Source organism: Prunus mume, linkage group LG2 (genome assembly GCF_029339155.1).
Source record: "Prunus mume cultivar Tortuosa linkage group LG2, ASM2933915v1, whole genome shotgun sequence".
Lineage (NCBI taxonomy): Eukaryota > Viridiplantae > Streptophyta > Magnoliopsida > Rosales > Rosaceae > Prunus > Prunus mume.
The window spans coordinates 2,482,821-2,508,106 of record NC_142699.1 but is presented as its reverse complement, the minus strand read 5'-3'; the positions used below and the strand labels follow the sequence as shown (position 1 = coordinate 2,508,106).

At 36.4% G+C, this 25,286-nt stretch overlaps 2 protein-coding genes across 7 annotated transcripts; both read right to left on the bottom strand.

Annotated features, from left to right (window-relative positions):
* Nucleotides 1-791: 791 nt before the first annotated feature.
* Nucleotides 792-16,580, bottom strand: HAF01 (HAC13 protein (HAC13)). 6 transcript variants are annotated; one of them, XM_089047019.1, is made up of 22 exons: nt 16,266-16,580; nt 16,139-16,196; nt 15,327-15,433; nt 13,865-13,927; nt 13,548-13,602; nt 12,454-12,711; nt 12,207-12,298; nt 11,626-11,773; nt 10,248-11,352; nt 9,499-9,701; nt 9,139-9,376; nt 7,974-8,310; nt 6,956-7,165; nt 6,759-6,851; nt 6,043-6,243; nt 5,656-5,862; nt 4,814-5,303; nt 4,351-4,532; nt 4,066-4,182; nt 3,537-3,593; nt 2,302-3,435; nt 792-1,426 (listed from the first exon to the last, which is right to left on the bottom strand). In XM_089047019.1, the coding sequence occupies exons 2-22, from the start codon at nt 16,182-16,184 to the stop codon at nt 1,064-1,066; spliced, it is 5,706 nt and encodes a 1,901-aa protein (XP_088903145.1). In that variant the 5' UTR covers nt 16,185-16,196; nt 16,266-16,580; the 3' UTR covers nt 792-1,063. The 6 variants fall into 6 exon arrangements, with proteins under 6 accessions (XP_088903145.1, XP_088903144.1, XP_016647491.2 ...); XM_089047018.1 differs by having other exon boundaries at nt 16,139-16,207; nt 16,297-16,580; XM_016792005.2 differs by having other exon boundaries at nt 13,557-13,602; nt 16,139-16,580.
* A 1,479-nt stretch (nt 16,581-18,059) lies between these two features.
* On the bottom strand, nt 18,060-24,123 carry LOC103319155 (uncharacterized). Its single transcript, XM_008220665.2, has 6 exons — nt 23,925-24,123; nt 23,371-23,570; nt 23,207-23,258; nt 20,575-20,633; nt 19,270-19,315; nt 18,060-18,489 (listed from the first exon to the last, which is right to left on the bottom strand). Exons 2-6 carry the CDS (start codon nt 23,488-23,490, stop codon nt 18,362-18,364), a joined length of 405 nt encoding a protein of 134 aa, XP_008218887.1. The 5' UTR covers nt 23,491-23,570; nt 23,925-24,123; the 3' UTR covers nt 18,060-18,361.
* Between the last annotated feature and the right edge of the window lie 1,163 nt (nt 24,124-25,286).

Below are 25,286 nucleotides of genomic sequence, written 5' to 3'. Positions count from 1 at the left end.
TATCACAGAATTGACGAGAAGGATAAACCAGGTGTTGGAAGGATATTATTTGAGTTTGAACTTGGTGCTGAGAGTGTGAATAATATTTTATCGTTACTCTAATTAGGATTGAATCGAGATTAAACTCGGGTTGGCACCAGAGGCGTATTGTGAGAGCTAAGAATCCACAAGTTTAGCAAGAGAAAAAGTATGCATGAAATTCCTTGTACTTTGATTGTGCTTGGACTTTTGGACAGTGGTTCTCACCTGGATGTTGGGCACTGTGTTTTATAGGGGCTGAAGGCAGGACTAATGATATGAGAGGAAGTGGAGTTGAGGAACTAACAGAACCAATAATCGAGTTTGAGGACCAAAATGTAAATCATGCCTAAATTTTGTTTTTCTTTGTTGTTCAATACGTCATGCCTAAGTTGAAGGACCATTGCTCCTAAAAATTATACAACTCGCTTGTGTGCATGTGAACTTTCATTCGCGGATTCAATCAGTATAGGTTGCTAGTACTCATTCAATGGGTAATTAACTGCAACGTTGGAAAGGATTTGATATATTGATCAAGTTGTACTCAGGAAACCAAAAACCAATACTGGAATGGAATGTCAGATGCATGAAATGAAGATGAAATAACATCCAGCACAAAAAATCTTTTGATCCTCCTGCTCATATCGGTGACTTTGCAAGATGAAATTTTGATTGAAAAACTGATATGTCAAGCAGATATTGGGGGAGGGGGAATCGAACCTAGGACATTGAGTGCAGGCTAAATGCTCTTAAGCACTTGAGATACAAGCCCCTTGTGTCAATGAAACTTTTTAAACATTGCAGTCTCTGTACAACTAATACAATTTTAAAACGGATGTTATTCAATAACTCAAACACAAATTACAGCAGATAATCACAAATTTACAGGAGATGCGACTATTTTCTTTCATTGATGCTTCCTGACATGTCAGATGATGCCGACGCAGTCTCTTTAATCCACAATACCTAAAAACTTACTCCGGCAAAAGTGGGCATTCTTCTTTGAAAAAATAAATTTACGGATATTAAATCAGTATCAATATCTCTAAAAATCTGCAGATTCAATGCCTGCTTCAGCTTCAGTCAAGCTTTCGTCATTCTCAACCAACATATAGTCACAAAGCTCTAAGAGCTGATCTGCGAGAGGAGGTATACCTGGATTACGCCCATCATTATATTTGTGAGCATTATAAGTTATCTGCCACACATCGTGCCTGAATTGCTCCCTACTCTTGTACTCCATTTTCCTCACCTTCTCCCTGATTGTAGACAGATCCATGGGGCGCTCTATGATGTCCAGGTAATCAGGAGCTTCCTTTTTGGATACTGGTTTAAGAAAAAGATATGATACTTCAATTCGATCTTTCAGGGTTTCTATAATACGCTCCAAGATGTTTGCCAGACCAACCTGTAGAAAAAGTACGAAGATAAATAAGAATGTTTTGTACAGTATTACATAGGATATTTGTTATTATACAAGCCTCTTTGAGGTCGATGTGAATATTTGTATACCATCTATGAACATTGCAATCAATTGATAATGACACACTGTAATTTCTTACAACAAAGAAACTACAAAAGTCCTTGGCACCTTTGGCTGTGCATTAATTCATTGCTTGGTGTATGGGAGTTTAGCTTGCACAATTTCAGAAAAGAACAATGGGCCCTTCTCTTCTGCGTTTTGTTTTATTTTCTTACGTATTAGAACAAGCATTACCTCATCCCATTCCTATCCTGGGTTAGTAGGTATTCACTAAACAATTACTGAACATCACTAAAATGCAGTATTGAGACCAGTTAAATAAATTAACTCCAAGAAAGATACGGGAAAAATAAAAGGATGTTTGTCTTAGCGCATAAATTTAACAGGATTTCTCACCGTTACCCATAAAAACTACATAAATAAACTCCCCCAAAAAGTGATTCGTAATTGCTTCCACTCTTTTTACTGTTTTATTTGAGATGAATATTGTTTGCTGTTTTATAAGTACAGAGAAATACTAAGTCACACCACAAACAAAACTCTACCAAATAAATTTTGATTAAAAGTCAGTGTGAACCCACTGGAAAACAATTAATAATTCTAAAAGAACAGTTGCAATTCGTAGTGGGTAGACTGGGATTGTCCATTTCAACCGATCAATTCCTAAATTTTATCCTGGTGTAGGCAGTGAACTACTACATATTGTAGAATGAATCTGCCACCAGTTGTAATAAAGGTGGCATGTGCAGGGAAAATCTGAATGAATGAAAATAACTTGAAGATAAGCATGAACATATTACCTCTCCCCCTCTACGACGCTTTGTTATTGTGGCAGATTCTCCACCATACCTTCCCAATTCAACAACTGGCCTCCTTTTTGCACCCCGATCTCTTTCTTGCATCCTTTTGTCAAGTCTTCTTGTTCGTGAGTCCTCTATATAATCCTCTCTTATCTCAGGCCTTTTCTTCTTCTGTTTGTTCTTCTTCGCTTTCTGGCGTTCTTCTTCTTCCCTCTCTTGTCTGATGACTGCTTCATATCTTCTAATCTCTGCTAGTCTTTCTTGCTCCTCTATCATTCTCATTTCCTCTTCGTAAAGCCTCCTGGCCCTCTCTTCTTTCAATCTCTCTTCATTTCTTCGTTTCTCTTGCTCCTCCCTTGATCTCTTATCATCTCTAGCTTTCTTTTTTGCAGCTTCCTTAGCCAAATACATGTTCTCTTCCTTCCTGTTCTTTTCAGAACTTGTCAATTCAACAATTCTTTTAGTTTTCCTATGTTCAACAGGAGTACTCCCATCCTGACTGACCTGATCTATATCAATAATTTCTTTTGGACGTTTAATTATAATTTTCTTATGATGTTGCTCTCTCTGTGCCTCCATTGATGGTCGTTTAGCAATTAATGGCTTTTGAGATTCCATCTGGTCTCTATCTGTATTTGCTGGTGGCCGTATAACAATAGTTGGCTTTTGTGATTCGACATGGCCCTTATCTGTATCTGTGGGAGGCCGTATCACAATAGGTGGCTTCTGAGATTCAACAGGTGCATTTTCAGGTTTCATCTTGTTCGATATTATTATCTTGTTCACCTTAAAAGTGGGCTTCCCAGTTTCCGGATCAGATGCCACCGGACGTTCAGAGCTCTCTGTCTCTCCAAGAGCCTGTTTATCAGGAAGCTTTTCAGTTGACCCACATTTGAATTTCAATGGAAGAACCTTTGTACTCAGACCAATGTCAACATCGGAAGCTTCAACCACGGCAATTTTAGTTGCACTTTTAGGTACCAGCTTCTTTGTCGTAGTTTTCTGCTGAGCCTGATTAGATGGATTCAGAGCAGTTATCTTTCCTTCTGCTTTATCCAGATCTGGAGTGTCGCTGTGTGTTTCCTGATCTTCACCATACTTGGGGCAGTTCTTGTTTGTTCTCATGTGTCCAGCCTAGGCCATCAAAAAGGTAAACAATCAGTATTAAATTATTAGTCACACTATTTAGCAGAATATTACCAAAACTCTAAACTAAACTTATCTGAGTTATATACCTGATGACATGCTCCACATATAAATTTCTCTCGTGCTGATTTCTTCTCCTTGTATGTCTGAATTCAAAGAGGTAGTCAAATTAAGAATGATTTCTAAGAGGAGGAAAAATACAAATACATGAGACATTCCACAGATCCGAGAATCATTAGCACACAGTAAAGTTGATGGGAATGTACAACAAATAAGAATAACAGTATTACATATTACCACCTCCAAAATGCATCCAGACTGTCTTGTATTGGTTATCAAATGGAAGAAAATGCACAAGTGTATATCCAAGAAGGAATGTTACAAACAAAAACATACAAGGTTTTTTAAATACAATCATACTTTCCCAGTGCAGGCAGTTTCCTTGTATACATGAATTAAAGTATAAAATCAGAAAGAAACAAAAAGTATGTGTGGTCAAAAGAAAAAAGGAAATGCAGTAAGTCGGTAGCAACTTAAGTATTAAAGAAATGCAAAGAAGAAATAAGCACAAAGAAAGAAAAGAAAAGGAACCAGCAGTTTTATAACAAGCTCACTTGCCTTGCCACCATCTCCTGATATCTTCAGTTTCTTATTCATCAGACCAGTATGTGTGATATCATTATTTTTCATTCCTTTAAGTGTTCCGGCCTTTTTTCTTTTAAGAGGATTTTCCACCTGCAACCAAAACACGAACATTACACACAGTTCAACCTACATGTATAGGGAAAGAATATCTTCATGATCAGACATGACGTACATGTTTAAACAAGAAGAGCTTGATTAAAAGATAAAATAAATCAATCAATCAATACTAAACATGACGAAATGGTGATTCATTCTTACCAGTTTTACATCTCCAACTGGATTATCTTTTGAAGTATAGGATTCATCAGGTTGTGCTGCACCAATTATTTTCTTTGCCCTATCTGCATTTTCGAAGCCATAATTTGTTCGCGACCCAGGAGCCAACCCCAGCTCCTCCCCAGAAACTCTTGTTTTCTTCTTCTTCCTCCTCTCAGTTTCATCTGTGTAACAGCTGTCATGGTCAACCACATATCACAAATAGGAACACAATGACATTCACCAGATAGAATTCAAATTCTCACATGAGCACATTAGAAATTGAGCAATAACCAATATCAGCAAGTCTATTCCCAAATAACAAAACAAAACAAAAGGCACCTAAATATTGATAGGCACAACCAATCCATTTAACAGAACCTACATTGGAAGTAGGAAATACTCAATCTAATATTTTCCGCATAGCACAAACGTAACTAAACAAAAGCAACATAAATATCCTTACCATCCATAAGCAACCTGCACAACTCTGCTGCTTCTGCTGCCTCATCTTCAATCTCCTCTTCTGCCTGAGCCAAGGAAGGGCGCCTTCTCATTTTAAGCCCTTTAACACCATCCAATTTTTCATGATTGGATTCATGATCACCTCCTAGCACTTCTTCACATTCTTCTGCGTCAAGCAAATTTTCTAAATCCCCAGCAAAGGAATCCAGATCGCTATTATTTCCTTCAGAGTCACTCTCATTTTCTTCCCCATCTAGAGCTGAAAGACTCTGAACTTGCCGATCCCAAATTTCTTGACACTTCTCCCGGTTCTGCTGCTGTAGCTGGAGGAAGGACATACGCTGGCCACGTGCATATTTACTGATAGTGTTTGCATCAACTTTTACCCCAGATGCAGCTTGCTCACTTGAAAGCTTGCGTATCATTGCAATCCGATGCCATCTAGTCTGCCTCGCAATCAGTTCATCAGAAACACCGAATTTAAGAAGAACCTGGGAATAAGAACACAATTAAAGTCAACATAAAACAATAAATACATCTATATATCCCACAACATTTCCGAAAGGAAACAGAGATGCTAAAACACCTTATTGTACAATGGAAGATAATTTTATGTTATGAGGGCATAGACCTACTAGCAATTTCTCATGCACGCCAGGATATCTTTTTAAAGTCACATAAAATATACTTATTTCTGTCCTACATGTTAACAAGGATAGCCAAGATTTAATTAAACAAAAAGGTAGAGATGCCCACAAGGGAAGCTAGAAATATAAATTAAGATTCTTAAATAACGTTTTTTTTCTTGACCGTTCAATGAGATTTAGGGCAGCATTAATGCACCTCTCGTGCAGCCTCCATGCTTAATCTGCGTAGATCAGCATCTGTTCCGGTAACAGTGGAACCTCCTCGAGTAGCAGCAGATTTTTTTTTCACCACTGCACTTGACATAGATGCTTTCGGTGCAGCACGAACATAACTAAAACCTAGGCCCCGGCCAGATGGATCACCAACACCAGATATTTCCAAACGCTCAATATTTTCTTTTCCCTTAAAAACAACAAAGAAGATCGTGTAAACAAACAAATAAATGGAAAAGAGGTTGCTAGACTAATTACCTTTTCCGGTCAATTAGCCATGAGAATATGATGCAAATCTCAAAAACAGGATCACAAGTAAAAGTGCACTTGATGAAAAAAAGAAATCATAGAGTCAAAGATATATGTTTACCTGTGTACATGCTACAAAATTGCTACTCAAGTTCCATGGAGTAATCTGCAGTTCCCTTTCAATGTGTGATGCAGCAGCCAGAGTAATTGCGTCATCAGGGAGACGACTCATTGCAGATGATATGGCAGAGGGATGTGTTTCAGTAATTCCCAAATGTTTGAGCCGGTAAAGACCAGCTTGCATGCTTTCATAGGCACACACCTATACAGCAAAATGTTAAGAACAAAAAGATGCATGAGCATCATATCTCTTTGGTCATAACTACTATTTAACCTGCTGAGTTGAGGCGTCAAATTAATAACTTATCGCAATCCATTTCTAAAATTGCAAGACAAAGTATAAAGGATAAACTAGATAAGTTGATTCCTTCAAGCCATTTATAAACTGTATACAAGTATTGCTTCAATGTGCCTGAATGACTGTGTGCTAACATGATTAAACAAATGCTTCATGCTATTCAACTAAGTGTCCATCAGAAATTCAAGAATTAATCACACTTTGAACGTTTTTTAAGCCAAACTTTGGCTGCCAAAGCATATGCATTTAGATGAGATTAGATTAGATTTTGGTGAAGAACAATCATTAGAAGAATTCAATTATTAGGGGACAACATTAGGAATAACGATGGATTTCTATGAAGCATCCACAAACAAGGAATGTTCGAAAGATTTAACTTAATAAAAGCAGAAAAACAAAAGATTTGAAGTGTAACTCACCTCTTCTGGCTTCACCATATTTCTTAATTCATCCTCTGAGAAAATTCGGAAGTTGCGTTTCTTAACCCACATCCATTGTCCATTTGATCCCCTCTGGAAATGTTGCATATCCATTCAGAATGATAAGTTGAGTAAAGAACAGTAAACAAGAAAATAATAATAATATATCAAAAGAGAACTGAGCAAAAAGAAAGTGCCTGCAAATTTGCATGTTCCTTCAGCTTCTTCCGAAGAAAGGCTTCAGATAGATAAGGAAATTGTGAAGGTAGCTCATCTGCGCGGATGCAAGGAAGAAAATGGCGCTTTTCGGCAGCACGGAACTCTCGGCACATGTAGACTAAGAGCCTGTTAATCATATAAGTTTGAAGATTCTTAGTTCCAGGTGACATTACCTCCATGAGAGGTTCCTGCAAACAATAGTAGGAGAACAACTCAGATTCAACAATATATGTTCCGGAAAGATTGTCTCTCAATACACATAGATCTACTGATTGTTATTGACTGGCAGTCCACAATTTAGACACAAGTAATCTACTAATATTCCAATATGGAAAAGCAAACAAACAAAATAAAACCACAACGGAACCAAGTAACAGATATCGACCTAGAGAATCGTATTACAAAATCCAGGATATATACTAAAACACTCAGACAAACGAAAAGCTTTCACTTTATGGTGGCGTCACTTTTTCCGCTAAACCCACGAACATCAATTTCACATAGAATTTGAATGGAAGGCAGAAAATGTCATCTCCTTCAGTTACACTTCTCCACTCCCTCCCCTATGGGCTGTATTTGACTCATCTATTGAGCACACCTAGACATGAGGGAGATTGTTGTATGGATTGTTGGGTTGTGAGCTTGATATATATTCAAGGACGCATTTCCCAATGGCTCAGACATTGAGAACCCACACTGGCTAAGCTCATCCAAAAACAAGTAAATGTTACATTTATGTTCTGTTTGAATTATTATGTAATATGTGTTACGTCAGAACTATGAAAATGCAACAAAGTACTAAAATGCATACAAGAAAATCACTTTTTTTATAATCAAACAAGGACATGAGTAAAGCCAAGCACCAACAACTTGCATCAGTTGCCCGTAATCACCAACAGGAGGAGGGACAAAAAAAAAAAAAAAGCTTCTGAAACCCAAGAGAACAAAATAAAAATATTGGAGGATTATGCAATGAAGGGTACTGCTATTACAAACCTGTTGGCCAACAACATTAAGTTTGTCAATGCGTCTAATTGAAAGCTTTCCCTTTGCAGAACGAACCAACAAATAATCAGTTGATGGCACCTTATGAGAAAATACAGGAGCTCTATACATGTTTGTTTCAAGCGATGACTGACTGCAACCAGCTTTTGTATCTCCAAGAAAAGGTGATTTATCAGCAGGATTTAGTGAGATGACATGTCCCAAACTGTTGCTGTCACTGCGTAACAAAGAACCAGTTTGATCATCTGGGGCTGATTTTTGATAATAAGTGCACAATCTTGCACCCATACCAGCGTTGCTCAAAAGTAAAGGTCTTTCCTCACAGTACCTGCAAAGAAAATAAATCAAATTAATTTGGTATGGTCACCTCCATATCTGTACAGTTGAAAAAAAAAAAAAAAGAAGTTATGCTTGGCCAAAAAGAAAAACCAAGGAACAATACTTCTTTTTTTTTTTTTTCTTTTTTTTTTTTGAAAAGCAACAGACATATACTAAAGTAGAAAATCTAATTACAAAGAGTGGATAAGGAATCCAAAATCCGAAGAGAAAACAGAAAATACAAACTACAAAAAAAAAAGGGGGGGGAGAAGTTAGTAAAAGCTCAAACTTGAAAAATCTAATCAAACATTAAAGAAGAATGAGAATATCCCTAAAAATCAACCAAAACCAATGCCCACAGAGCTGCCCAGAACCTCCTCACTCTTTCCCAGTACATCATCATAGCAATAAATTCATTTCACTGCCCTTATTAGTCCCTAGAAATTGATGTCAACATAAGATTTCAGCACAACTTTTGGTGCTTGGAATATCATAAACCTTGTAGTTGTAGAAATCAAGAAAACTACTTTAATGATCCTTCATATTCTTAAGATTGATAAGTTGTCCTAAGATTCCATAAAATAAAGCAATGAAAGACATCATTTCATACTTTTAAGATTGATAAGTTGTCCGAAGAACAAACAATTCAATTGCAAGATACAAAGCGAAGCATCTATCTGACACTTACTATCATACAAAACAATGAAGGTGATCAAAATAAGAATCAAAATAAGAACAGCATCGGAAGAATAGCACAATAACCATCAAGCAAACCAACTCATACAGGGGAAAGGGGAACAACATAAAAGGTTTAAAACAGGTCTTTGAAGTTGCTTACTCCATTAGAAACACATGACCATCTTTCACAGAAAGGTCAGATTTCTTCTTAAATGCTCCAGGAGGCCGCAAAGATTTATTCTCACCAGGAATCTTTTGTGCCTTTGGCAACAAGTATATTTTTGTACGAACAAGATGAAGCAAAGAATTTGGTTGAACATTCTGGGCTGCAAGAGATTTATCATCTTCAAGTTCCTTCCCTAAATAAAACAACTTCACAGTTTCGGATGGCTTAAAATCTACAAAATCAAGAGTACTGAGTCAGCTTTTAAACTTCTCTACATACTTCAAAAGAATTCATCAATTAAAAAACTTAAACATAAATACACAAGACAAACACATTAAAATGAGAGGGGTCAACCTAGCTTTTTTGAAGCTTTTGATTTAACAGAAGAGACTGTTTCCTCAGCATCCACATGAAGCTTACTTCCTTTCCCACCCAAGCTCTTTATGATAATTTTCATTGGTCCTTGAGTGGGGAGCTTCCCTCGTTCTTTTACAGCCACTTCATTGTCATGGGGATACCATAAAGATTTTGGTCGGTGAAAATTAGCCACACACTTACTGCAAAAAAGTTATTTTTTTGAGTTACAAAATTAGGCAGCATAACATGCAAAAGTAGAAGTCAGATGGAGTGGGATAGAAGATTTACAACACAAGTTTAACAAATAAAATCACCTTGAAACCCATGGTCAATGGGATATCTATCATGTGCAAGTACAAGAAAGATTATGCTGAAACGATAAGCAAAACTACCTAAACTCTTTGACCCCAAAAAAAACTACATAAACTCTTCGACCAAAAAAAAATTACCTAAACTCAATGATCAATTCAAAATCTCAAAAACCTTGCAAGACTTACTCTATTATCATATAACAAAACGAAATTACAGTTTAGGTGTGATTCATATTTCTTTCCTATGCATGACCCAGTATAGTTAACAGTACATGTGCAGATAAGCACTGTTTTTGAAACAGAGTTGAGCCAAGTGATTATAAACCATGACATACTGATAAAGTAAAACACAACATTCAAACAAAATAAAGAATGCATGCAGCAGTATCAGAACAAATAAAGAAAAATTAGGGAATATATAACAATCCATCTTACTTGCTTAACCTCAGTTTCATTGTCTGTAACATCAGGGCAGGTTGTGAGTGATAAATCTTTATGCCCTGCACTGTGCGTCTTTTAGAATTTGATTTCAGTTGCTGAGAAGTTTTCCTATTTGAATAGTGTTTATCATTAGCAACATATCGCCAACCAAATTGACCTCCGTGACCTGGCAGCTCAAAAGAATCCCCATTGCTCAAGTTTACCGGGCGAGTCACAATCATGGCCCCTGAATGAAGCCTAAGATGTTCACTTTCCTTGTTATCCAAAATCTCAAAAAGCATTTGCTCATCTTGAAGATCGAGGATAAGTTTTGGCTTTCCAGTAGGCATATCTGGGTCCCAAATTATCTGGTCTAACCAGGATCCTTTTAGCATGTCTCTATTCTGTGAAGTGAGTTTGCTAAATTCCCTCACAGCATCGCTCTGATGAAGCTTCTCACCTACACTCTCCATTGTACCATCTGTATGGTCATCCACTTCAAATCGAGATTCTAGCCTTAAAAGTTGGGGATGGCATCTGCTTTCTGAGACAGGAAGACATAAAAGTTCTGATGAATTTCTTGAGCCAAAAGGCTCCAATAGACTACATGAGCTATGCAGCACAACAGCATGATCCTTCTCATCAGATTCTTTTGGAGGCTCTAACAGAATATTTTGTGACCCACTATCAGGTTCTGTTTCACTATTAATTGAAACTTCATCAGGTCCCAAAATTTCACAACTCTCATCAGAATTGTCACTTGCTACAGGAGAATTGCCCCAAACAATTCCTTCTTCCCAGTCTAGTTGATCAAGAGGATAAAATTTTGAACACAAAGGTGACTGCCTTCCCACAGAAATATCATAAATTAGATCCTCTTTCGATGGTTCTGCATTGAGACAGGAATCCCTTATTGGCCCGTCATCCAGCAGAGCGACTGAATTAGCCGCTTTTAGAACACCAAACTTTGCATTTTCCGAGTCAGTGTCATTGAGTGCTGAGATGTCATATTTCATTGCATCTGCCTGTTTCAAAGATTGCAATCCGTGACTAGATCCTTTTAAGAATGCCTCTTCATCCTCTTCAATGATATCCGAAACATCCATGGATTTGTACCTATCTGAAAGGATGTTGGTTTAATTCTGTAAACAGTACTAAAAATAAAACTAGATGAAGCAATAAGATACAAACCAAAACTAGAAGACCTGTCTAACAGGAAGATAACCTAAATGCAACTAAAATTTTACCCATAAGAAAAAAAAAATGTAAACATAATTTTTAACGTAACATATGCTTTGAGACAGTAGTTTGCTGCCATTAAGATATGTAATTTCTGTCCTAGCAATTTTATCCTTGGAGGCATCAAGGAGGATTCCATATATATGCAACATACCTTTAGGAACAGAGTATCTATGTTCTCTTTTCTCTGCCTTCTTCAAGGGCACATGAATACCAAAGATTTCCGAGAATCTTAAGATCACCAATCCATCTTCTATGCATAGAACTGGCAGCGGCGTGGCACTTTTATCTGAAAGCGCTTCCTGTAAAGGCCAAGAGAGATGTAAACATCAATGAAGACTAATAGAATAGTGAGAAGCACTGTCAAGATGCAATTCAGTCAAAGAACGAGCAGCAATACGTGTTCCCTCAACTAGATGACAAAGAAATCACTTGCATTCACAAATGAGCTGTCTCCTTACATCAGGTATAGCATCACAAAAGAAATTAGAGAACAAATATAGACATATGACAAAATACAAATGTAGTCTAGTATGCATTGCTTAGGAAACAATATAATTGTATCCACGATCATGTCCCCGACTTGTCAGAGAAAATGTTTTTCTTGGTAGGAAACAGAATGAACATACGTGACAATGAAAACAATTCTTTCTTTACAAGTAACATGTCAGAATAAATAATATCCGAGAGCAAGAATTGATATTCAACTTTTTATACATATTATCACGAACAGACCTGAAACTCTTCTACATGAGCATCCAAATTTTCAGAGTCCAAACCGCCAATTTGATAATCATCCTCAGAATATTTTTCTCCTTTAGAATCCCCTGCAAGACAACCTATCAAATTATACAACTACATTTAAGATGTATCTTTTCCATCCACACTATGAGCAAAATCGATATATGTGATCTAGGTAAACACTGATGAATGCATGGTGTAAAAGTTAGCAACTAACAGAAAACTTTAACTGAGAGAACACCTGGTAAAGAGATAGTTTCAACATCAACGTTTTTTTCAACCACCTCATGTTCCACTTCCTGTTCAATTTCTTCATCGTAATCTTCATCATCAAACACAGAATGTGTGAGCTCCAAAGTAGCCAATGAAACTTGAGCAGAAAGATAATCCTTTCTGGGCAACAAATGGTCCTCCTCAGTTGCAGCTTGAATCTCAGGTCCCTCAAAATCCTCATCAATGTCAAAATAATTCACTGCATTTTCAGCCTTCTCATCGTAATCTGTCATAAGAGAACACAATGAGTGCATACTCACAAAATAAGAATGTGAACGATGAACTTATTTTTTATTTCCACCTCATTTATTAGAGAATGAGAGCGTGAGACTGACAGACAGACTGGCTAAGGTCAAATACAACACAGAGAATATTAGAATCACCATAGCTTCACCCAGTGGAGAAGTCCAATTGTACAATGTACAGCCTTAAAGAACAGGTATCACAAAAATTTATCTGAGGTTAAAGATCTCAGCAACACACTAGAAACAAATTTATCGCATTTGCTGCAACATTTTTATGCCCCTTAGCACAGAATCCATCTTCCACGAGAGGCAAATGGCCACTCAAGGAGCAAATTAGAAGATCAAGGGTATAACCTAGAATGCCAGGAATTAAATATTTCATATGCATAAAGTGCTAAAACGACAAATTAAATAAGACTGAAGTAATGGTTGTAATTGTGAAATCACATCCAAGGTTTTCTGGGTGGTACAAAATTGGAAGAAGGAAAATCAGAATTATCACCTAAAAACTAAATAAAATATACAAAAAGCATCATAGTGTATTCACAAATGAATTGAGAGGGTGTAAATATAGTGCATTAGCAAAATAAATTGAGAGAGAGTAATCATAGTGCAGTCACAAATAAATCTAGAAAGAGTGGTCATAGTGCATTCGCTAGATTCCTTTGTTCTTAAAATGATATTGCTTGATTGCCAATAAAAGAAATTGTAATACAAATATAACAAATAGATATGAATTGGGACCGGGGGAAGCAGGAGGGGAGGAATCACTAGCAAAACATCAAAAAATTGCATGAGATCGTTTTTCAAGGCTCACAATATTCACCTTCTTCAACAGCATCAGTTGATGTTTGTGGTGATTTTACTGACAGCTAAAAATCAAACAAAAAATTTACGTATCAGGGAAGAGAGTTAAAAAGAAGGGTAGGAGAAAGCACAAGTAAAGGAATAAGAGAGTTCCATAAAATAAAATTAAAATTAAAAAAAAAATTAAAAAGCAAGTGCCAAAAAAGCAAAAAAGCAATTATAACTCTCTTAAATATAATAAGAAATTCATGACAATGGGCCCCAAGATAATATTTATGACTACCAAATAGAGCAAAAGACCTAAAGAAATGGATGAGAAATCCATACATCTATGCCTGTTATAGACGGACCCAGCTTGTCAGCAAGTGCAGCGAGGTGTTCCTTTGCATCCTGTGGTTTCAGCATCAAGATTACATCACTAAACTAGAATTCAATTTAAAAGTGTAAATGCGAAAAATTAGAACACTCATGAATATCTAAATGGATGATTATTGCTGACAAACCCAAAATTTTAAATATATATACATATATATGGAAGAATAAATAATAATGATAATACGAGAGAGAGGAAGCAAGATCATTATTAAAACATTATTGCAAGCTCAAAATGAAAGAAATAGAGTCGAGTTTAAACACTTCAAAACATGAGGGCGAGTGCTCTTCAACAGGTAGACAATGATGCAAATTGTTGAATGTCCCAGAATTAATAATTTGCAGTGGACCAAGAAATCTTAAAATATATTTCAATTTCATGGCAACGGCTGCTTGCATGTCAGCTTTAGAAGACATGCCAGAAATTTAGTTTCTTGTTCATGCTTTTCTTGTAGAACAAGCAGTATCTGAAGTGCTGTGATATATTATTTGGTAATACATTTGATTATACAAATGTTACAATATTTGTGTTTGTTTTTCTTGGACTGTCAGTCAAAACTTATAGACATTCAAATAGGTATGTGTATATTAGGGAATTTGGGAAGACTAAGAGGTCTAAAAGAATGAATTAGTTTCTTTCAAGATACTCGGATTCTCTCTTACATGACCCCAATAAAATGAAAGGCTTATAGCCTTAGAACAAAACATTAGATTTCCATTAAAAATGTGTCTTGTTCAGTTGGGGTGGCCGAATGGCTGCTGTGTACTACCTCTAGAGAAAATTCAATCCCATTCAAGCAGAACAAGATAGTTAGAGCAGAATGATATGCAGAAATTTCTGCTCCAGCAGCTCAAACTGTTTCATAGTTTAAGTTATGATTTTGAGCCCTTTTTTGTCCTTGTTCTTCCCAGGTTAGCCTCAGTCTTATGGGGTATTTATAGTCACAATTAGAGCCTTTTAGGGTCTGTTTGGTTTAGGGTTTAGGTTTGTGGGGTGAGAAAGGGTGTGTTTAAGTTTCTCTATTGAGTGCTTCCATGGGAAAAGAGAGATTATCCTGTGTGAGGGAGACCCAAAACGTTCTTTGTTGTTATCTTCTTTTATGCTCCCTTTGGATGATTTATTTGGATAATTATGGCCCGTGGATGTGGCCCAACTTGGGGTGAACCATGTAAATTGGTGTTCATTTTGTCTATGATCTATTTTGTTCTTAGGCACGGCCCACAGGAGCTTAGATTTGGAATTCCCTAACAATTCCAAGTAGGTGGACTCATCGCACATGCATTTCTATGGCCATCCATAACTTGTCAAATCTATTTCAAGCTTCAATAATTGTAAGCAAGTACTTCATGTTACTTATTTGTTTGTTTCACCACAGTTAAACCCAAAATTAAATGAGAGGGGGGGGAGGAAGGTTACCTCATCAAGGTAATCGGCATCAAGACCACCAGAGTCATTGACATTGCCAAACATAAATCCAAGAAATCGACTACCCCTGCCAGCCTCCTCATATTCTTCCTCATCATCTACCAAAACAAAAAAATTTGAGATCACACTTGCTATGCAAAACTATAAGCAATAGCAAATAAGACTTGAACTACAAAGGTCAAAAAAATTAAAATTGCAACTGTGTATTTTATAAATTCACAACATTACAGACAAGGAAAAATTGAGATATCCAAATAAAAGGCAGGAAAACTTGCCAATATCTTTACAAAGGGGGGTGTCTAGCTCTTTCTTCCATTTACTCATAGACAAGTTTGGTGCATCAGCTTGAGAGGGGAGAATTGGAATATATAACTATAACTTTGTTAATATTTGTAATTGTGTGTGCACTCAAAGTGCTATCATTGAAGCAAGCATGGAGAGAGTAGTTAACCTTTCTCATTAGAAGGAAACACCACACCACGCAATTCAATGTACCAGCAATATACATAGCACACAAAGTTGTATAACTCGAAAGGAAATAATACTTTACTGAATGAATCAATAAAAGGCACCAACGACCGTGTACATACAGCCAAAAAGAACAGAAACACAACTAAGAAAAACTTAGAACTTGGAATGAGAAAAAAAAAATTCCCTAGGATCAACAGCCAGTACCAGTAAGTCGTTACCCCCCTGCTCTAGTCCAAGGCAATTTTTTATTCCTTACAACTCTGAGTTCAACCTTTTTTAACATAACAAAGAGCGAGCAAAAAAATGCATTTTGAGTTAAACATCCAACTTACCTTCATCCCTTCCATCTTGGGAACCACCATCTGAATCATGGCCCATGTTGTAACAGCTCTGCAATAACCCTAAAGAAATTCAAAATCTTGAAATTAGATTATAAATTTATAGCAGCCATTGCCCAACCTATTCCACTATCACCAACCACCACACCCACCACCCAATTGAACCACCACGTCAAACCCAATTGAACCACCACTGTCAAACCAAATAGAACCTCCACATCAAACACAGTCGAACCCAATTGAAGGAGATGAAGATCTGCGACTCCGAAGGGGAAAATAGAGAGAGAGCCAAGAATAGAGAACTAGTGAGAGGAGTGGGAACCAGAGAAGTTGGGAGGGAGATAGAGAAACGGAGAGAACCCAAAAAAAAAAAGATGAGAGAAGGAGAGAGAAAAACAGAGGATATGTGATTTGGGTGGGTTTTGGAGAGACAGGGAAAAGAAGGTGGGGGACGGACTGGGAAGGAGGGTTATTTTTTTGTAATTTTCTTTTCTTTTGCTTTTTTGTTTTTTTGTTTTTTGTTTTTTGCCAAAATTTCTTTTCTTTTGCTAAGGCGAGGTGTTGAGGTTGTTTCTTTTTAATTTTTTAAAATAATTCTAGTTTTATTATTATTTTACATTGGAATTTTTTTAAAATTTTTTAAATTTTTTTAATTTAGATGAGACTATGGTGATTTTATTTGGGATCCGGATTCTCTACTATGATTTTTTCTGTAGTGATCAACTTGACTTTCGTCCTACACATACCACCTCATTAAAATTTAATCTAAGGGATTTAAACTGAACACATCATAGTCTGTTTTTCTCTCGTTTTCATTTTGTCTCCCACTCCTCTCATTCATCCATTCTCCTCTCAAACGTCATCGTTGTTAGTTTCATCAAAAACAGGCAAAGGCAAAGAGAATTGAGTCTTGGAGTGTTCTTTTATATAGAACGTAGAACTTTTTTTTGACGAATGGGCAGTAGTACTTGGAGTCACGTTTGATTTGGTCTAAGGAGGTTTTAGGTTTTAATTTTACTCAACAGACCAATTAAATTCTACAAGTTTTGGCACGTTTAGTTTTAATTACAAAATAACAGAATTAAGTAATACAACTAGTTAACAATATTAATGAATTGGAGAAAATGTTTAAGACGTTGATAAAATTACAAAGATATGGGAATTTGCTTCCAACGAACATATGGGAATTTGCTTCCAACCAAAAAGGCATTACATTAAATCTCCCCATGAAATCCCAGCAACTGGACAACCAACCAACAATCTTGGAACCTTCAACTTTTCATAGTTGACAAAAACCTCAATTTCAATTCATTCAAAGCATTTGTGAGTCACTTGCACAGTAATAGAGAGTTTGAATCTTTGTATGAGAGAGTATTCAATACAATCGTGATTCGCTAGGGTCTTATGATTTGAAGTGCTACAATCGTAAAGACATGATCATTGTATTTTGAGAGACAAGTGCCGATCAACCATGAGCACCATAGTGGGGTGTAAATTATCTTAAGGACAGAGTGTCGAGCACTTGCCTCGACCAATTTTCAATGTTTCTAATCCATTTTTCATGTACATTTATCTTCTTCTTCTTCTTCTTTTTATCACAGATCCTACGTATTGGAAAAATGTTTCTAATTCATTTTTCAAGCACTTGCCGATCCATTTTTTATAAAATATAGCATTAATTTTCACACCTCGAAACCCAGTCATGTGACAGCAGCGTATGTCAGAAGGACCGCGAGACCATCACCCCAAATCACTCGAGCGTCGTACCCTTTAGTATCGCCAAAACATGTTCAACCCCTTTAAATAGTTAAATCGAGTTGGATTGGAGTTTTATTAACTCATTTAGTTTACATGCCCGGTTAAGCAATTATAAACCACAATCGAGAAATACTTGCTTGGCCTAACAATTGTATGATTAGATATTGGATCTTAGCGCACCTTCCTTTGCAACACATCCAGTAAATTTACATGTACACAAAAAATAAAGCAGTAGGAAAAATAAGTCAAAAGCAAAGTATTTACCATACTATGAACTCGCTCAATTAACAGCATAAAGATTTACCCAACAATTATTTGCATAATAACTTGGTATGACCAAAACTTGTGTCTGCCTGAAGCTGACGGGACTTCCATTAACCACCTCGATGAAATGGACAACTACACAGGTGGCCTTGATGGTTCCCTCACGTGCACTTGCTTGCATAAAGCTGTTGTACATTACAGAGTAGAGGAAGTTCTGGACTTGTGAATCTTCTCGTCTTCAGATGTTGGAGGCAACGAGGACGATGAGACCACTGCACGATACGAGGAAGAAGCAAGTTGGGCCAAGGCTGGAACAGCCCCACCTGTTGATTTTCCAGAAGGCATTAAATAACAGCTCTATTAGAGGTTTGCAGAATTGTAAAACAAGATCCAAGATTTACACGCATCGAGTGTTGCCCTGGCGCAGTGCCAGACAGTGAATACAAAAATGACGACTAACGGATCTAAAAGCTGAAAGCTCCATCTCAAAGTTGACACCAGCGACAAGCACTAATTTCGAAACTATGCTGTGATCACCATTATAAAGCTCCATAAATTTTAGTGTGTTTCATAAGTTTATGGATTTTGATTCGGCATATTTCATTGAGCAAAACATGTCAGAGACTGTCAATCAATGGTATCAGCACATGTTGGTTCGGATTTCAGCTACAACTCATACCTTAGGCTGTTAAGTAACTTAGATGACTTAGACTTGATTGGGCTTGTTCACTTGGTTATCATGTTCAATGAAAGCTAGTAACATGTGTCGATTGCTATCACTACAATGTCATACTCAGTTCATTTAATCTATTTTATCTAATCATTCTCAGTCTTTTGTATCCCAAGATTTTCAGTTCAATCATTCACATTTACTCTTTCTTTTCATCTTGTTATTATTTCTTAAATTATATGCTAATTAACTTAATTTATTATATACAATTCGGATTTTTCATCTGTTATAATTTACAGCCTGACTAAGTTAACTTTAATTAGTTTATTTCTCCAACAAAATTACTATCACTAGACATTAGCAAAAGTAGGTAAAAGCTAATCAAATAGCCCACATTGATGATCTTAGATAATATAACAAAACAATCACTGACCTGCCAAACCTGCACAAGCTGAAGAGAATACAATCACAGGAGGAGCCTACAGTTTCAAAAGGAAGACTTATGTCATTCACAATCTTTTTAAGAGTAAGAAAAGAAAAATTTAGCACATACAAATAACGCAACAAAGCAAGTTCAGGAACAACCCAAAACCTCTAAAGTTTTAGGAACATAGATTGAAAAGTGTACATATGCAGAGACACAAACACATGCAGATGAGTAACCAAAATAAATTGCAAAAATGCAACCCATGAAAAACCAAATGTTCAAATATAGGCAAGGCATAGTGTAATTTAATTTTTTTCCTATCAACCAGATTAAATTTTCATCATGTGTCATGCATTGGCTATTTGTTTCATCAAATATCTAGACCAGTCACACAACGAGAATGTAATATGCGGGCCATTTGGTTACACACCAAAACTATTTTCTATTTCAGAAAACATGTGTTGCCTTTAGAAAATGAGAAAGAAAAAAATGTTTTTAAATTCCAAATTGGAGAAGCTCTATTCGATGGGAGGAGTTTGCCACCGAACAAAAACAGTTTTTAAAATGGAAAACACTTCTCAAATTTAATATTAAAAAAGTTTTCATTTATTTTTTTAAACAAGCATATTAGAATATAAAGAGATGTCCAAGATATCAATAGAACAAATCGAATGAAATATAATCTTGAAATATGTCTATAAATAAAAACATATAATCCTGAAACATTTAAGAGCCCAAATTTTTTCTTTTTAAGAAACAAATATTTTATTGCAAAAGCCAACAGTGTACAATGTCAAGCAGGGGCAAGAAATCCACCAACCAAAAAGTTCAACAGAACCTTTCTAGATAACCAGAAAATAACTCTGGCCTACCATGTACAGAATTACCAATACAGGGCTACATGTACATCACATCATTTGGGATGGCCTCCTTGTTCAACAGCCAAACTCTTTTGTTTTTTTGGTTAAGAGTTCAACAGCCTAACTCCACATATAATATTAAGTCAGCCCACAAATTTGGCACGAAACGCAACTAACACAATGTAAAATTTTCATTTTCACATTAATATCCCATCTCATAACTACAATATGGTATTTATACAAACCAGAATAAGTCTTGGTCCCAAAGGTCAAGCTTCTTTCCATGTTATGAACCCAAACAAGGAAATTAGTACCCACCATTTTACAATCCTGAGTTTTGTTCAAATTCAAAGTTTATTTTCTCCATCAAAATACACTGATACTGACATTTTCATCCTTAGGGATAAGAAGCAGGGTATTTTGAAAATAGTAAAAGAATTGAAGAACTTACACCAATGAAAAAATGTAACCACATAGGTCCTTTTACCCATCTCCGAACAACAGGCATCACTGCACCAAGAAAAAAATAACGAAGATAGAATTAGATATTAATATTTTCATAAACCTTTCTGCCAATACCTCAAAACAAAAATTGCATTGGCTCATGAAAGGTAGAAACAGAAGTTCACAAGAATGCATGCATGTATGCATAAACACAGTCATTTGACCAAAAACAAAAGCATAAACACAGACATGTATGTATATTGTTGATTGTCAATAACATCTTATGACATGCACACGCCATGGCAATGTACAAAGGGATTAAGATACTTGAAGCAAATTCATTTTTCATAGCTAAGGAGGGAAATATTTTAGGAGAGAGCTGAATCATAAAATTCGTTTTGTCATGCCTGAAAACCAGGATTGGTGACTAAGTGGAGGATTCCATAAGATGCACATTTCACTGTCTCACAATTATTTTCTAGGCCCTAATAGTAATATGTATGGGTTCAGGTGCCCCAATCATACATAAAATAAGCATGAAAAGACAACCCACATTTTTATGGAACAAAGTTTGCAAACATATTCTAAGCCCTAATAGTAATATGTATGGGCTAGGGTTCCAGTTACTTCTTTTCAGTTTCCTATTCCAATTAGGATTTGGTTCACTTTCCTGACTTTGGTTTAGTTTTCCTTTTCAGTCAAGTTTATGCTAGGGTTTGATGGCTATATAAGCTTCTTTTCGGTCTCTTTGCCCCAGAACTCAATCATATTCATTCCAACTTGTATTCTGTTGCTTTATCCACCTATTCTCTGTACAGTTTATCGCTGGGTTCCGTCTAAACTATTATTTTGTCCTATTCTACCTGCTGGACAACCGCTAATAGCCGCTGCCCTGTATCACTCTGTCTTTGCAAACATATTCTTTCTTAACCACATCTCAGAATACAGGGATAGGCAATTTGAAAAATTTGCGAATATACATTCCACACTAGGATAAAAGGGACTAAGTGTCCAGTCAGACCCCACATCCTGAGTTTGTGAAAAGCCCACTGGTCATATGAAAACGGGAAGCCGCAAACATAAGTTTTGACTTGCACTATTACTAGGTATCTACTTGTCTAAATACCTTCAATCACAACTAACCCACTACCTGAGGCACACTAGCTTCAACCAAGTATTGCATTTGATTTCAAGTCCAAATGTTAGACACTGCTATGGGTATTTTGGTTCTATCCTTAAATCTACTATAGTAGCACTTAGCACCTCTAAGGGAAGAAATGTCACCTCCAGGAGGGGAGAAGATCTTAACTACCAAGAGGTGATACAAATATGCACTCTCAACACAATACCAATAGTGCACTCCTTGTTTATGTGCCAAAATTCACATTTGGAGGTGGGTTTTGCAACTTGCCATTGAAGCCTGACTCCAGGATTAATCCCTTAAATTCTAATGTATTCCTAGCATAAGTTAAGGAAATTATGTAAAACAACACTGGCGAAGTTCCGTTTGTCTTTTGGGCACACTAAAACTATGCAACCTACATAAATAACAGTTCTCAAACCGTTCTACCCTTATATCAATCATGGACCTTTTATCCCCCCACAATCAAAGCACCAGCAAGACAAACATCATATCAATGTCATAATCAAGCATATAGTGACATCCAGCTCCCTTATGTATTTAAAGTACATATTCAAAATAACATAACACCATTACAATAAGAAATCTTATTTGCATATTAAACTAGTTCTTGAGTTGGGATCACCACTCAAAAATTACATACATTTGAGGCTTCAAAACAAACTGGCTTGTCAAATAACAGGGTCAAACAGGCACCCCAACCAAACAAAGAAAACTTTTTCCAAAGTAGACTACCACCTACGCTCTATTGCCATAACTATCACACCCCAGAACTGGTGTTGGTGACTTCATGGAGAATTCCAAGATAATTATGGACATTTGCATTACTTCACAATTATTATCTAGGCCCTAATATGTATTGATGAAGTATGAATCAAAGTTTTTGGGTCCAGTTGCACCAATCACACACCTTCATATTAACTAAAATTTATACAGGGATATTACACCCTTTTGTTCAATGCTTTTGGAAGAGCTGAATGCATATTACAATACAAACAATGGCCATAAGATGACGAGCTACTATGCAATCAAACAATTCAGAAAGAAATTAAAAACAGCAGAAATTTTTATTGAAAATGGAGGAAAAGTAGAAAAGTAACGAAAGGAGGACCAGGACTCCATCTTGTGCTTACAGAATAATCAAAGAAAACACTGCCAACATCAAGGTAAGAAGAGAAAATATATATATTTACAAAACTCCACTTGGGGGAATAAGAGAAGATGTTTCACATATGTTATGGAAAAAATAAATAAACACCCTAAAAATTTTAGAAAATGAACAAACGACAGATGCCTACAAATTCTTAGACACTGAAGCCTAAGAAGAGCCCAAAAAGCTAACTCTATTCTACAACTCAAAGCATTTAAGAATGTCATCATGCCAAAGGACATAAATAACAGTTTAGAACAAGCGGTAATAACCATACACCAAGAACGCCATAGGATGAAAGTAGAAAATCTTAATAAAACTGAATAAAGAAGACGAAAAATAGATTACCATGGTTGAATCCATAAAAAGCACTTGCTGTGCCACCAACCGCAGAGCCAATCTGTACCATGACACAATCACCACACAAGATCATCAGTCCAAATTTCACTTACCAACTAAATTTCCCAATATATGTATGCGGCTGGTAAGATAAGAAAAGAAGAGAACAATACCATAGAAAAGCTATCCCTAATAAGAGGTGGAACGGTCCACCCGCTAGTTTCCATCTCCTTGGAAAGAGGACCAGCACAATGATGGCATCTCATGCTAGTTGTAGGTTTGGAATCAGCCATGCCTCTCTCTATCTGAGTAAATTCTCTATAAAACCCTTTGAACAGTGCACTTTGTGGCACCAGATCTCCAAAATGAAAGCCTGTAAAAGAACTTGTGTCAGCTAAGAAATTTGATCACTCAATTCAATTTCAGCTTATACAGAAATTGGTATGGCTAAGATTTATATTCAATACAATCAAGAATATGCAGGGACGAAAAGATTAAGCAATTTACAGTACAAGCATGCAATTGGTTTATATAATTTGTTCATACTTCAACTTTTTCCGGTTTATGCAAAAGAATATAGTATCTTTCAGTGAGAATATAACGGAGAAGGAAAAACAGAGCTTAAGCAAGATGATCCTATGCCATTTGAATACGCAAAGTTTGAGAAAGAACAGTGAATCACCAAAAAAAAAAATTAACAAGGATAAGAAGGAAAACGAAAAATTACCCAAAGTAGCGAGCCAGAGGAAAGAGAGACAGAGAGAGTCGCAGAGATGAGAGCCTGAGGATGGTGTGACGCCGGACTGATGGTGTGCGCCTCTGCGGTTAGGGTTCGAGTCTTTGAGAGACACGGACGGAGAGATGAAAGAGAGACAGGAGATGGACGGCGACAGGACCAATTTTTTAATTTTTATTTTGAAATCTTTTTGAAAGAGACAAACGGAGCCGGAGAGTCATTTTGAAGGAGACGCAGAGACATGGATATCAAAAGGACGTTGCGCCAACGAAAGAAATTGGCGGAAAGCACCATTTTCTTCAATCCGTATGATTTTTCAACCTCTCGAGTTGTTCTTGCTGCTAGTTGTGTTGGTTAGAGAAATTTCGAGTTTTGGAGGGATGAACTGACGGAATTTTGAGGAGATGAATAGTAACATTCGTAAAGGAACTTGTAACGTGAGACAGTTTTGCTACTTTGAGACGTTTTCACACATAATCGTACATAATTAAGCCTTTAAAATACTAATAAATTGCCTACCACATAAATACTTCAATATTTGACGCTATGCGGATCCTCGGACATATATGATATGGAATAAAGATGTAATACGCTACTTATGGATGTAACGATAATTAACATCACTACGGTCGGACTATCGAACCCTTTAGGCCATCTCTAACCATAAAATGTATATTTAATTGGAATTTTAATAGATTGTAACTATCGAACCCTTTAGGCCATCTCTAACCATAAAATGTGCATTTAATTGAGATTTTAATATATTGTAATTACAGGATTTTAATATTAGGAAAGTGGCGCGGGTATGGGTTTGGGGGTTGGAGCTTGTTGTGGTGGTCATGGGGAATGGGGCGGGGGAGAAGAAATTGGTAGAGGGAGAGCGCAAAGGAAAAGAGAGAGAGAGAGAGTTTTTTTTTTTTTTTTTTTGGGTATTAGATATTTATTCAAAAACTCATTTTAGCATGACATATTATACAAAAACTCATATATGTAGCACCTATTTGGAGAGAAAAACTCAAAACTAGCCACTAGCCGCTTGTCATTTTATAATTGGTTCTTAATGTGTTAAAATAAGAATCAATTAGAAAATAACAAAAATGGCTAGTTTTGGATTTTTCACTCCAAATAGGCTCTATATGGGCTTTTGTTGTATATTATGTCATGTTAAATTTGGTTTAGTAGTGCTCTTAATGTATTCGCTGCATCAACTTTCTTAACCAGATCAGCTTATTTAAGAAAGATGTAAATTTTGAAGATTAAAATCCGTAAGGGGAGGAAATGAGGCATGTAGAAGGATATTGTTCTTAATTGGTACAGTCCAGATAGAAAAAAAGAAAAGAGCACGAAGAAGAA

Excerpts from the sequence above, each read along its gene's own strand:
- HAF01 (XM_089047017.1), bottom strand. The coding sequence starts at position 15,659 with ATGAGTAAATGGAAGAAAGAGCTAGACACCCCCCTTTGTAAAGATATT. Across the intron at positions 5,863-6,042 it reads ATTTTGTAGCATGTACACAG|GGAAAAGAAAATATTGAGCG; the intron begins GTAAACATATAT and ends GTTGTTTTTAAG. Across the intron at positions 1,427-2,301 it reads AGCGTCGTAGAGGGGGAGAG|GTTGGTCTGGCAAACATCTT; the intron begins GTAATATGTTCA and ends CTTTTTCTACAG.
- LOC103319155 (XM_008220665.2), bottom strand. The coding sequence starts at position 23,490 with ATGGCTGATTCCAAACCTACAACTAGCATGAGATGCCATCATTGTGCT. Across the intron at positions 19,316-20,574 it reads GGTTACATTTTTTCATTGGT|GCTCCTCCTGTGATTGTATT; the intron begins GTAAGTTCTTCA and ends TTGAAACTGTAG. Across the intron at positions 18,490-19,269 it reads AGCTTGTGCAGGTTTGGCAG|GTGGGGCTGTTCCAGCCTTG; the intron begins GTCAGTGATTGT and ends GAAAATCAACAG.